Genomic DNA, 14,403 nt, shown 5'->3' on the forward strand with positions numbered 1-14,403 from the left:
CTACCATCTGAATCCGGGTTATTGGATGGCTCACCGCGTGCACGTGGTCAAATCCTTGTAGGCGGCAACGAACTGGCAAAATAGTTCCCGTGGAAGACGCCGTCAGCCTAACCATGCACACTTTCTTCAATTTAATTTTGACACGCTCGATTGTGCCAAAATTTGCAATCGTGTCCCTCGGGTTCAACGTACTGAAGCAGTCGGCACTCGCTAGGGTCATTATCGAAAATTTAGTTGAAGTGCAGGTCCTCAAACGAGATACAGCAACTAGTCGGACCGCTGCACAGTTAACGCCGTCAGTTGGGTCGGTTTCGAGTTTCCTCGTTTCCTTCAGGAGCCGAAGCTCTCCGTAGACTATAAATAGCACCGAGTCGTTCGTCCATTAGAAGGGTAAACAAGAAAACAGATCGAGACAAATAAGGGAAAGGAGAGAACAAACGAACCAAAAATAAGGCACGGAAGTTTCGTGGCTCCAAGAAGCCCGGCATTCTCCACTTGTCTCGGGCTCCCCGCATTCCATTCTCCTCCCCTCCCCCTCCTCTCAATCTCCTCTTTTCGGTCTCTAATCTTGGCAGTCAAAGAGGGTGATCTTTTCTTTTCTTGGTTTTATATCGCGAGCATTGTTCTTGATCCTTCTCTGGATCTTTGAGTTAATCAAAGATCCTATCTGTTCCACGCCTTAGTTCCTTTTAGAAAGCCTTCTGTTGGCAGTTCGAAGGGTCAAAAATTTCAAAGCAATCTGCAAAGAAGGAGCAAAAGATTCTGATTTCCATGTAAAATTGCTAGCGAAATTGCTAACATTGGTGCAAAAATGATCGCCCCAGACATTTCTTTGAGATTTCTTGCTTCTTTAGAAAGATCGCTCATCTTCTTGAACACCATTATCCATAGGTTTGCCTCGCGGCGAAATTAGTTGTCGGAATAAAAAATGCCTCCTGGCGAAGATAATGCGAACCTTGATGCCGACATGGGTGAGGAATTCTGACTTCATTCCTTCTTTCTTTCCTTCCTTTCTTTTCTTTGTATAATTTTTGGGGTTTGTTATAATACGAAGAACCACTTTCTTTGCGGTTACTCAGCTAAAAAGCGATCGGAAGTAATAGAGTGGCTCAACGGCCTGTTCCCAGACTTTAGCATGGCTCCGGATGCATCAGAGGAGGAATTGAGGGCAGCTCTGTTTGATGGTGCTGTGTTTTGTGCTATTATAAGGAGACTCAGTCCTGGCAGCGCAGAGGAAGTAGAATCATTGGCTGCTCAAAGCTTTCTGGTACCTGAATCAGATATAATATGTGGTTTTATGCTGCAGGTTAAGAGTGGTGGTTGTTCTCCATCGAGGAGACGCTTGGGAAATATAAAGAAGTTTATTTCAGTTGTAGAGCATATGGGGTTGCCCACTTTCAAAGTGTCAGACCTAGAACAGGTATTTTCACTCTTGACCCCACAAAGAAGGCAAGAAATCTTTTATGTTTTGAAATTACGTACAAGAATAGATAAGTATGGACCTTTTGTACCCATAAATTTTTTCACAAATTGTAAGGAGAAATGTCACATCTTACAGGCTCCTGTTTCTTCTTGCTACGGTTGATACTTGATACTGAATGGATTAGTATCTTGCCTTTTTAAACTAACATTTGATCTGTTTATTTTCTTATTCTGGGTTCAGGGACGTATCTCTGCAGTAGTAGTGTGCCTTTTGTGCCTTAGGGATCATTTTAAATCTGATCTTGGTGAAGATAGAGATACAAATGCGCCAGCCAAGTGGGTAATCGAAGCAAAGAAGAAGTTGGAGGCTATAGATGTTTTGCAGGGGGATAGCACTCTAAGTGGGCAACAGTCTCCAGTTTTAGGAGAGGAAAGGAGACCGAGCCTCATGGAAGCAAAGCTTCAGCGAGTTTTAAGAAGTCCTGTTATGTCTGGTATGGCCATTTTTTGGAACACTTGTGCAATTGTGGCCCAAGGTTGCGAACACTCTGGATAAGATTACATAACATGAAGTGGCTTGTGATTTTTTGTTTCTTTTTAAAGTTGTGTTATTAGTTAAACTAATATACAAATAAAGAAGAATAGAAAGAGACATGCTTGGTGAGTGGTAGATCAACAGTTCAAGATAGGATACCTTGAATTAACCAAGACGATAGCCAGCCCAAAGGAGAAATTATCATGCTAGAAACAATAGATGACCATATTCTCACTAACTCAATTTTCTTCACTTTATGTTTCTTTTCATTTTCTGAATTTCACAACATGGTTCTGTGACTGAAGACCTCTAAGTTTCTTGCCTTGAGAAAGGGGTCTAGCAAGCAATCAACCAATATGTATACCTGTGGACAAAATGCCAAACCAAACAACCTAATAGGTTCCGCATGAAATCACAATTAATAAGAGAAGACATGGTGTCTCCCAAAACCTCACCATGCACATCATAGCCATGATTGTAACTAACCATGACCACAAAATCGTATCCTATGGGTTAGTTTACCTTTATGAACCTTTCTTCACTATCAAATTTCTTAAATGGTTTAGATCCCTTCACTAGCGAGGTTTTATTGATCTTTTATGATTTCCATTCATATCATTGTCTGGCTGTTCCATCCTCTTTTCCAACTTCCCTCACATTTTAGGTGTTGTCCTTTATCCTTTCACCACAAGTCCAAGCTGTATTATTTGTCATCACCATGATCATCTGTGTTTCACTAATTCTATGTTGTTGAACATATTGATTTATGATGCATGTCTCGCAAGTCTTAGTGTAAGAATAGTGTTGGCAATGATACAAATTTTTCACCAAATCCCCTGCTTGCTGGACATTTGAATGTGAGATTCTGGTCTGCTTTCCTTCCAAGCCTGAGACCAACTAATGTGCTGGTTGGCTAGATGGTGAGTGTGCGAGCCACCTCAACAACTTCAATTTAGCATAAAATTCCCTTCTTTATGAATCAATGCTGGCTGCAATTGCACTATCAAGGGCCTATACCAATCACTAGCATTTAGTTTATTAATGAAGTTTAAGGAATGAGATAGTGGGATATGAGATTGTTAGACTTGTCTTACTATAGCTAGAATGAAACAAGTTGTTGTTATGTGTAATGTTGTGAATTTTACTTGAAGATATTGTTAAAAATTAGGATGATGTTTATTTGTGATCCTTACCCAAGAAAAGGTAAGGGGCATCCATAACACCACAAGATGCTACAATAACTTCAAGCAAAGAAGCAAAAGTAGGGAACAAGTTGAATACACAATTTGTTTGTTTAGGCATGAGAAGACAAGATAATGCTAGTGGTTGTGCTTTTTTGCTTTAAATACAATGAAGAAAATGAAGGAAAAGGATGATGAAGTAGAAGTTATAGAAAGTAAAAAATTACAAAAAAAAAGGAGAAAAAGGATGATAAGATGAAGGTGAGAGAGAGCTGGCGAAAGGAATGGCACTGCTGTGCTTGGATGATGTTAGACAACATGAGAGTGATGCTTGATAATGATGATAGGATGATGGTCAGTCAGTGGTTAGGGATGTGAAAGTGCTGTGTTAAAAGCTATCTAGGCTTGATTATATCATTTTGATAGAGTTATTGGTGAAGACATTGAAAAGCTCAGATTCAATGCATACTTTGCCAATTAACATCACAATCAAGGTTTCTTGTACTGACCCATAATGCTTGGCACCCGCTTTACTGTACAATAAGGTATTTGTACCTTACTGAGCTTTGATATGGACTGTATTAAGTAAGACACCATATGGTTGCTGTCTCACCACCAGCAGCATACCATACATTGATATAAAGGTGTATTGTACCAATGCCTACCATACAATAAGCTATTGGAACAGTGCTTGGTATCGGTACAACCAAATCTTCATCATAACCATGATAAATGTGAAATTGTTTGCAACATAACAAACAAAGGGAAGATCACAATGGTGTCTATATGTTAGCTGCATGATTTTTGTGATGTAACAATGCCAAAGGGGGTTACTCAGAGGAGTTTTCAAAATTTTGCACCAGGATTCACCTTGTAACATACTTCAGCCCCTCAGTCATGTATCATTAATGTAATGGGCTGCACCTTATTCTTTATCCCAAGTTTCTTATTGTTGCATCATAAGATTCTATTGTTGCATGGGACCTAATCGAATAAACTAGTCATCTGAAAATGGCTTGAAATACATCTTCCCATCTTCATCTTCTCCTCGACATCTTCTCCAAATCCCTCAAGAAGAAAGATTCTCCATCTCTGCATGAGCTACAGTATTTTAGCCTTATAATTCCTTTCAGCAACTCTAGATGCGCCCTCTGCAACTAGATTTCATTTGTTGTTTTGCTGAAACTGCTTATTTATCTGGAATGCTTACTCTTCTGGTAAGTACCCATGGAGAGGTATCTACCACCAAAAGCATAACCATTAAATATAATCTTGTGCATTCTTTTTAGGGTGCTTCAGAATGTCTGTCCAGGTGGCATGGATGGAAGAAGTTGTAGATACTAGATGCAAATTCATCCCAATAGGATTTGGTTAAGACAACCTCATGACAGCAGTTCTTTCTTTGATAAATTCACTAGCCCCTCTTCCCCCTTCTCCCTCTAAAAAAAAAAAAAAAAGCAAAAAAGAGATAGTAGCTCATAAGATGGTAGCTCATGCTCTCCACATCTGCTAGCTTGTTTTAGAAAACATGTACTGATTGTAACGATAGCAGTGATCTGGGCTTATCATGTACTTTGACCTAGGATGGTTGGATGCACAAACAAGCAATGAAATTTTGAGTATGTCTATATATTGGCATTGTGTGTTTTTCTTCTTCTTGTTCTCATCTCTTGTATGGCACTTAATTTTTCATATTACATTGTTCATCTCATCATGTTCTGTAGTAGGTTTGTAGTTTTAGGCTCAATAGAGATGCTGCACATGCATTTGTTGAATGACATGAAAGAAGCATTTCTAATATCTTGGCACAACTGATTGGTTATTTCAAAAAAATGAATAATTATGCAACACTTTTAGATATGGTTGCTCTTATCTCCTGTTCATGGTGCCCATATATTTCAGCGGCCAACAATATTTTAGGAAAAAAAAAGCTTCATGCTGTTTTTCTATTCATTGAGTTAATCAGCAGTGATCTTGTCTACATTTTCTTATTATTTTGTAGAGCCATCGTCTGCTGTGGCACATAATGCTGGACACAAGTTTCATGAAGTTTTCCAGTTAAAGCAGGGGCGTTATTCTGATCTTCCTCCTGCTAAGATTTCAGAAATGATGAAATCAAACAGTTTAGATGTAAGCTCACTTGTATATTGAACATGAAATTTAGTTTTTTCTGTTTCAGCACTTTCATGCGGCTGATTTCTTAACATTGCAAGATCCTTTTCTAGCAGAATGCCCCAACCCAGTCACTTTTGAGTGTTGTGAATGGGATTCTTGATGAAAGCATTGAGAGAAAGAATGGGGAAATACCTCAGGTATTCTACTTTGATAATAGTTGGTTTGGGCTAAAAATATCTATCATTATGTATCTAGTCTTTGATTTCCTTTTATCTGTTTAAGCTCTTGATAAGCTGTAGAGAAAAGTAAGATGCGGCCCTTCTTTTTCCTCTCCTTAACTTTTTATATCATGATTGTTCCCCTAGCGTGTAGCATGCTTGTTGAGAAAAGTGGTGCAAGAGATTGAACGACGTATTTCAACTCAGGCAGAGCATATTCGAAATGTAAGATGCCATGCTTTTGCAATTGTTTTTAGTCTTAAGACATTCTATTATGATTGTCTTATCTGTTTACAGCAAAATAATCTTATCAAAGCACGTGAAGAGAAGTATCAATCAAGAATCAAATTGCTTGAGACACTAGCAACTGGGACAAATGAAGAAACCCAGGTATTTGATGAATGGGCAGTGATCATATTTTGCAGGATTATTTACAACAAAAAAGGAGCTTTTTTTCTTGACATGACATGAATAAATTTTCTGCTCTTTGGTTCAGATATCAATCAACCAGGTACAGCAGATAAAGATCTATTTATTCTCTATAAGTCCACTATTCTATTTTATAGGACTATTCATATGATTCCTCTTTGTATTATTATTATTCTTTCTAGTGTCTTTTGCTTTCATTATTTTCCCGAGGGGCGGAAGCCATCTTTCTGAATGTGAACTCCCCCTTTTTTTTCATTCCTATTAACTCTGTCGTTTCACATGAATGACATGAATTATGATCAACAAAGAAATATAGCTGCAAATTGTACAAGTCAAAATCTCAGAATTATCCTATCCCACAAGGATCATTTGCGTATAACCATGCAATATCTTTATGAAAGATCAATGACATCAGGGCATTTATGTACAAGATTGTAAGAAACATTCTCTATATATTCTTTTACCTGTTACATACTCACATAGAGCTGTACATGCATATTGTATGTGTTAATTTCTGGTCATAATCTTGGAGAACCACTTCTCCACTTGGCATCTACAGGCTTAATGCTTTAACTTATGCAGCAATACTTTAATATCCATGTTTCTGGTCATAACCACTTCTCCAACAGTCACTAGGCATCTACTTGCTTAGTGCTTTAACTGATGCAGCAATACTTTAATTTCCATGATCCAACCTAATGACTTCCTAGGTGCCTTTGCTTGAACTGAGTTGATATCATGGATGGAATGTCTTTCCACATTGATTTTGAGTTACAACGTCTGCACCCTGCAGAGTTAGCAAAGGTAATGCTTCAAAATAGATATCACTGCTCCCGTTGATGTCTCACTGAAAGCACAGGCATGTTTAACTGAAGCCTCATCTTGAAAACTGTAGGAATTTCTAGTGAACTTCTATCGAGGTTGTTCTTGATCCTGTGGCTACCAAAAACAAAAGGACATGCACAAAAGAACAAAAATCAATAAACAGTCTCAATGACTTGGTGTATCATGCAGTAATTTTGGTATAAAAGGGTTAAAGTTGCCCACAAAGGCTTGAATTAGGCATGGCTTCCATAGGCCATATTAGAAATAAATGGTTTCATTACAGGTTAGATCACATAGTGCTATCCAAGAATTCAAATAAGTGTCCAATGGAAAAAAAGAAAAAAAAAAGAAAATGCTTACCTACTTCTGTTGTTTCTGTGACCTGCAAGGACTACTAATTCCAATCATATTCTAGTCATAGTTATGTCATGCATCTGGCATGTAAAGTTATAACGTGTGTTTTTCTCTGCTGGCTGGACTATTACTTTTTCTCCTTCACATATCGAGAGGCTTAAAAATATCGAATGATTCTTTTCTAATTGAGCAAACAATACAAATGCCATATCCACCAAAAATTTCAAGGATTCACGATCCACCAGTAAATTTCTTCCAGATAATCGTGGCAGGTGCTAACTTATGTAAAGATAGAAGTAGAACAAGTTCAGTTGTTGATCATGTTGCATATTTAGATGTTAAAATTATGGTCTAGCATAAGTTCCATCAGTTTTAAGTGTTTTATCATTGATCTCATAATATGATGTGCTATGTACATCAAGCTGGCCGTCAGTATTACTAACATATTTGAAAAAGGTAGATTGGTATTTCTGTGATCCATCAACTGGGGGTTTGAACTTTTTACTTCTTGACTATAAAATATAGCCCTTGTAAAGTTGGATTTTCATGAACTGGTTGTGTAATTAAACTAGTCAAGTGGTTTAACATGAAATGAACTCACAGTGCAATGTTGTACCTCACACAAGTCCAAACACCATGTATCCAAACACTACAGCTTATATAGCTAATGATGTTTTAGCTTTGGTTCAGTCTAATATCCATTGTTAAAATCCACCTTCCAATCAAAGGAAATTTCATGTTACCAACCTCTTTTCTTTGTGTAATTTTGGTTCAAGCAAAAAGAGCTACTAGTCATAAGTTCACATTGAAAGCAGACTGGACAATATTTCTGTTGAACTATGTTATGGAAATTCATGTCTGAATGTCCTGACTTTTGGTACATGAGTGGTCAACCAGTCATGCCAAAGAATCATATAAGTTCTCTCAGGTTAGGTCTTGCTGGGAACTCCAATCATTCGTATTTACTTGGTCCACTTGTTTGAACACCTTATATTAACAATTTTATCCTTGTTGGTTAGTTTATGTTACTCTTTAGTCTTTTGGGTCTATAATAAGCCCAAAACTTAGTTGTTCAATTGTTGAATATTATTTGTCATACACATCTGGACTTCTGGTGTGACAAGAATACACGTGAACATAAGATGATTATTGCAACGAAAGGACAAACTAGATGAATCAAGATTCAAGAGTAGAACTGATAGAGGATAAACATAAATTGGTTGTTATGGTTTGGTTGGATGGACATAACTCAAGTAGCTCTAGTCAGGAGGGAATCCCAAATTGAGGTTGAAGGGTGTTAGCAGGCCTTATGGGGCTAGTTTACTTCTCGTGCTAAGTCATTATTTGACCTTTAGCTCAATAATGTATTTTTAATATTTTTATTTACATATATCTCTTATTTCGATTTTTATTATGAGCGAGCTTCCAATTGCAGATGGAGAAAAGCAGAACTGAAGAAAGAAAGAAAGTCAGTGAGGAAGATGTGGTTAGGTTGATGAAGGAGAAGGAGGATAGTGATAATATAGTTTCAAAACTTAAGGAGGACTTGAAAACAACAAAAAGGTCATATGAACAACACTGTCAGCAACAGGAAACTAAGGCTAAGCAAACTCAAGAGGAATTAGAGCGGAGAGTAAAGGAGGTTGAATTTCTTTTAGCAGAGTCAAGGAAGAGGACAAAAGAACTTGAGGCATTTTCAGCATCAAAATCTCAAAACTGGAACCAGAAGGCACATGTTGTCCACAATTTCATAGGTTTACAACTGCTGTCAGTGCAGGTATTACAAGCTTAATCATATTAGCAGTTTTTCTTTTTATGGTGCTCAAAAAGAGTAAGCATCCATACTTGTCACAGGAGCTGAGGATGTCTTCTGATTCCATCAAGAATGAAGTCACAAGTACTCAAAAGAGATGGTCCGAAGAATTTACTACATTTGGTAGGGAAGGTTTTGCTGATTAATGGATTAGTTCATTTTCATGTTTTGATATTTTCATGAACTTTGTGATACATATATCTAATAATTGCGTCTTTGGCAGCTCAGAAGCTGAAAGTATTAACAGATGCTGTCAAAAATTATCATACAGTTCTTGCAGAAAACAGGAAATTGTACAATGAGGTTCAGGAATTAAAAGGTGAATCTAGCATAAGAATACCAGCCTATCATGTAAAGTTCTGGTTTTATTATTACCATAAATAGCTTTTTTGACTCAGTTTGATGATGCTTCTTGGTTAGGCAACATCAGAGTTTATTGTCGGATAAGGCCATTTCTTCCTGGAGAAAACCGAAAGTCAAATACGATAAATTATATTGGTGAGGATGGTGAACTAGTTCTTGTAAACCCTTCCAAACCGGGAAAAGATGGACAAAAGATGTTCAAATTTAACAAGGTTTATGGTCCAGCTGCTTCTCAAGGTTCTATTTACGAACTGTGAAATTCTGCACTCAAAACTTATTTTCATTTTGTTTTATCCATTAACTTACGTGTTCTATATATATTGTCATGAAATTTGTTGCGTCACTATGACAGCAGGTGATGGTTAGCAGTTTGAGGCTTGATTTCCTACTGATAGTCTGTATCTAACTACTATTACCTTTTTAATATTAATAGAGGAAGTCTTCTTAGATACCCAGCCTTTAATACGGTCAGTTCTTGATGGCTACAATGTATGCATCTTTGCATATGGTCAAACTGGATCAGGGAAAACCTACACAATGGTATGCCATTTTGTTTTCCAAAATTTCCTTAATCCATAGTGGCATAATGTGGAAATTTCCCCATAAGTTGTTATTTGTCGACTGGAATTCTTCTTTATCTGTTGTTTATGATGCAATTTGCTAATTTTATTATAATAATGAAAATTTATTTCAGACTGGGCCTGACTCACCGACTGAGGAGGAGTGGGGTGTAAACTATCGAGCTCTGAATGACCTTTTTCATATTTCTCGAACTAGAAGAGACACTTTCATGTATGAAGTTGGTGTTCAGATGGTTGAAATATATAATGAGCAAGTCCGTGATCTCCTCAGCAATGATGGTTCCGTAAAAAAATATCCTTTCATGCCTATCTTTTAATATAGCTTCCTCTCTAAGAACCTGTCTGTTACATTATGAAGATCATGAGACTTATCAAGTGATGTGAGTCTGCTGGTTCCTAAATAAAATCTTCTTGGTTTTTTTTTGGCTGGTCTTTAATCATGCATTGGTTAACAATGAAAACACGAGCTTTCTTGACAAAATTGTCTTTTCTTTAACTTGAGCACGCTTGGGATTGTAAACACTTCTAAACCGAATGGACTTGCAGTGCCCGATGCAAGTATGCGTCCTGTTCAATCAACATCTGATGTGATGAATTTAATGCAAACAGGACTGACAAATAGGGCTATGAGTGCTACTGCTCTCAATGAAAGAAGCAGTCGGTCACACAGGTTTTTGTTTATGATCAGTTACATGAAAATGAATTGTCAGATGATTTCTCAATGCTGCTTATATGTCTTCTGTTACAGTATTGTGACAGTTCATGTTCGAGGAGTGGATTTAAAAACTGGAGCTACTTTGCGTGGTTCTCTTCATCTGGTAGATCTTGCTGGAAGTGAGAGAGTTGATCGTTCTGAAGTTACTGGAGACAGGCTCAAGGAAGCACAACATATCAACAAATCTTTGTCTGCTCTTGGAGATGTCATATTTGCTCTATCACAGAAAAGCCCTCATGTACCATATAGAAACAGCAAGCTAACTCAAGTCCTGCAAAGTTCTTTAGGTATAATATCTATCCCTTTGTTTTCTCTTCTCATTAATGGGCTTACGTTATTTCTGCCAGTTCATCTTCGGAGTAAGGTTGAACTAGATTTCTTTCTTTATTATGTAGGTGGACATGCAAAGACGCTAATGTTTGTACAGATAAATCCTGATGCTGGATCTTATTCAGAGACTTTAAGTACCTTAAAGTTCGCTGAAAGAGTGTCTGGAGTGGAGTTGGGAGCTGCTCGGAGCCAAAAAGATGGCAAGGATGTCAAAGATTTGATGGAACAGGTTTTTTTTTTCTTAATTTCAATTATGATTACCTTTCTTGTTTCACAGTTCATTCAAATTTGATGAAGTAAAATAATTACTAAATGCCCTGGTGGATACTAGGAGCAGAACTGGATGTTAAAGAAGCACAATACTTCCTCCTAGACGGCGGTTGCTTAAACTTGAATAGGATACATGGTGATTCTGTTGATTGTCAGAGGATACTCTACAGCTAGCCTTGTCTTTCTACTTTACTGAAAAGAAATACATGTATTGAGCATGAGTTTCAAGTCTACATGGACCCATTTGAAATTACTTAACCTTTGCCAGTGTGAAATGTTCAATTCGGTGGCTTTCTAGGGAAGATTTACTAAATAAATATCCTTTTACTCATACATGTCTGTGCATGTGTATATTGCAGAGTCAATCCATCTCCTCTTTCATGGTTGATGATAATAAAAGAATTAGCGGTCCACTGGATTGAGAATTCCAGTTCCAATGTGAAGAGAACGTAGTTAAAAGTTAGGAGCTGAGCATTTCCTTTGTCATGTTATATGCTCTGTGTCACCTCATCCACTGATGCTCCTATATTTGTAATTGACATGCATGACCATGCCCACTGCTACCTCAATAATTAAATATGCATACTTCAGTCCAACTTTTATGCTTTAATATATTAAATTCCACAAGGTGCCATGTTGTCCCTCACGTTTGACATTGTAGGTGGCATCTCTTAAAGATACCATAGCAAGGAAAGATGAAGAAATTGAACAGTTACAATTGCTCAGAGATACAACGAATCAGTCTCCCAGTGTAAATAGTGAAAGACAAGGTGGTAACACATTAAAGCATTCATCTTCTGCTCCTGGAATTTCATCACGAAGTGGGACTGTGCAACAGGGCTGGAGATCGTCAGGTGGAAAAGTAGTGATTTCTAATATTAAAACAGCTTCAGATCCTGAAAATTATTCAGACCACAGTGATAAGCAATCTGAATCTGGTTCACATCAGTCCACAGATGATTTGAAGCACCAAAGGGAGGTTTCAGGCCAACAAAAGCTCGCTGAAGGTGACCCAGGTCAGAGTTCTGCAGATCTTGAGCTTTTGAGCTTTGGTGATGCCGAGTCAGAGGAACGATTAAGTGACATATCAGATAGTGGTCTTTCCATGGGAACAGAAACTGATGGTTCGAGTAGTGTCATTGAGTTTACTCTCTTTCCTGAGCAATGCAAACCAGCAGAGGTCACAAAAGAGAAAACAACGTGAGTATATCTATAAAATGCATTTCCTAATATGGATATAATCTTGTCAAGTTGTAATAGGATAAGGGTTCTCTCTTAATAGAATTCGAGGACATTTACAACAATTGCTGTTTAATCTTTCCACTTCCTTTTCAGATGGTCCGGTTTGTGAAGTTTCTAGGATAATTTCATAATTTTGAATCTTGAAAACTGGGAACCATTTCTTTATCACTATGCTTTCTTTCAAGCTCTACATTGCATGAATTATTTATATATGATAACCTGAGAAACTTTTAATGTTACCAAAAGTAATTGGGTGATTACATTTTTCTGTAGATAAAATAACTTACATTATGGTGGATAGGCATTCTCTTTTTTTAGAGGGAGGTGTGCTATTGACAGGCTTGAGAACTTGGAGGAGAATTTTCAACTAAAATTGCATATGTATACATTTTCAAATGTTTTGGTTTCTGTGACTTCACCAAATAACTAGAATCAAGCAAAAGGCACTAGTTTCCTTCTACAGTATAGATATATGCGGAAAGATGTTCTCATACATTCTATCTATCATGGCACTTAGACCAAAGTTCTCAACTATTACTGCCACTACCAGTAGTTTTTCCTTTTATTGTAAAACTGTTCCTGAAAGATATTTCTAAATGGTCAATTTTGTTCCTTATAAATGCAGGCCAAAAGTTCCAACTCGAATACCAAAACCACCTCCACAAAATATTGGGCAAACAACATCAACACGATTAAAACTAAAAGAGACTCCAAAGTCACCAAGTAAGTCTGAAATTAGTCAATGAAATAATTGATTCTCAAGTATACCTTTCTTGGGCTTGTGATTAAATTCTCTGTCTCTTCATTTTCAAGTCTACCCATATGCCACTGGATGCCTTTATGTTTATAAAACCAGATTCTTTAAGCCACATGAATCATTGAGTGGGTTGGAAAAAAATTTCCAACATATTCCTTGCATGTGGCAATGTAAATGTGGTGATCCATATTCACCACATGTTAAATAAGATTGATTTGGAAGTCAGTCAACTGGAATTGAAGCACGTTTAACTAGTTCTTTAACACTTCATAGTATAACCGTTATCACAAGTACTGCCAACACAGTTTACTCCATTTGAGCTTGTATCATGCAAAAAACAGCACATGCATTTGACAAGGAAACACTGTTTCAGCTTGTCTATGATGATCCTAAAGGTTGTTATTTTGAACTGAAGAAATGCTTTAATCCACTTTGTTGTCTTTGCCAGTAGGAAATTCTCTTTATATCTTCTTAGAATCCATATCTTCTTCTTCTCAGTATCTCTTCATGCAACTTGTCTTACAATACCAGGTTTAAGAAAAAGCATGGCCAGCCAAGTGACAGCATCTCCAGCCAAGTCTGCAAAACGTTGGCAGTAGAGCATGTTTTTTTGTGTGATTTCCTTTTTCTATATCAATACAATTTTGTAAGTGATTTACACAGCATTAAAGCATGTTTCTGTAACAATCACAATGTTTTGGAGCTTACTCTCTGATTCCACAGTGCCAGGTGTGATGCCCTGTATTATTATGTAGTCTATGTACTTTATAATTCATCATTAATTGATCATTATAGATGATCTTTTGTTTTTGCATATCAAGATATTGGTTTGTTGATGTTAGCATGAGAAATGTTCCATTGCAATTTTGTTCAAGGCCAACGCCAATTATTCTCCTGGATTAGAGTCTGTAGCTCCCAGGACATCATCGATTCATGTAAAACCAGATGAAATGATGTAAGTTGTCTTAGAAAATTAATTGGTCATGGAGGTGTTTATGGGTTGACTATTGACAATGAAAACATGGATATTACCAAAATAAATTTGATAAGAAATGGAGAGAGCTGATCCCGGTGGCTTATGGTGTAAAACAATCTATGAAAGGCTAAGGGATTGAATCAGTTGACTTTCTTCAGACTAAGATGTCTAGGTTAATGATATCCAGGTAACCTTACAAACATTGTTTCTTGAATTCTTGCAATTTTCTGATATCTTGGCACCCAATCATTATGGTGTGTATGGGATTTGGTGCTGA

The 14,403-nt window shown here is 37.1% G+C and overlaps 1 protein-coding gene across 7 annotated transcripts; it reads left to right on the forward strand.

The window, feature by feature from the left end:
* The first annotated feature begins 401 nt into the window (after positions 1-401).
* On the forward strand, positions 402-13,964 carry LOC105040537 (kinesin-like protein KIN-14K). 7 transcript variants are annotated; one of them, XM_073254642.1, is made up of 19 exons: positions 402-971; positions 1,080-1,237; positions 1,307-1,420; positions 1,664-1,916; positions 5,141-5,268; positions 5,367-5,450; positions 5,619-5,696; positions 5,769-5,861; positions 8,515-8,856; positions 8,934-9,015; positions 9,116-9,211; positions 9,313-9,492; positions 9,689-9,795; positions 9,950-10,128; positions 10,342-10,506; positions 10,585-10,838; positions 10,947-11,110; positions 11,813-12,351; positions 13,682-13,964. In XM_073254642.1, exons 1-19 carry the CDS (start codon positions 929-931, stop codon positions 13,863-13,865), a joined length of 3,243 nt encoding a protein of 1,080 aa, XP_073110743.1. In that variant the 5' UTR covers positions 402-928; the 3' UTR covers positions 13,866-13,964. The 7 variants fall into 7 exon arrangements, with proteins under 7 accessions (XP_073110743.1, XP_073110738.1, XP_073110740.1 ...); XM_073254637.1 differs by adding an exon at positions 13,019-13,116 and having other exon boundaries at positions 1,080-1,420; positions 10,342-10,838; XM_073254639.1 differs by having other exon boundaries at positions 1,080-1,420.
* The last annotated feature ends 439 nt before the right edge of the window (positions 13,965-14,403 follow it).

The sequence above is a fragment of the Elaeis guineensis genome, chromosome 3 (genome assembly GCF_000442705.2).
Source record: "Elaeis guineensis isolate ETL-2024a chromosome 3, EG11, whole genome shotgun sequence".
Taxonomy (NCBI): domain Eukaryota; kingdom Viridiplantae; phylum Streptophyta; class Magnoliopsida; order Arecales; family Arecaceae; genus Elaeis; species Elaeis guineensis.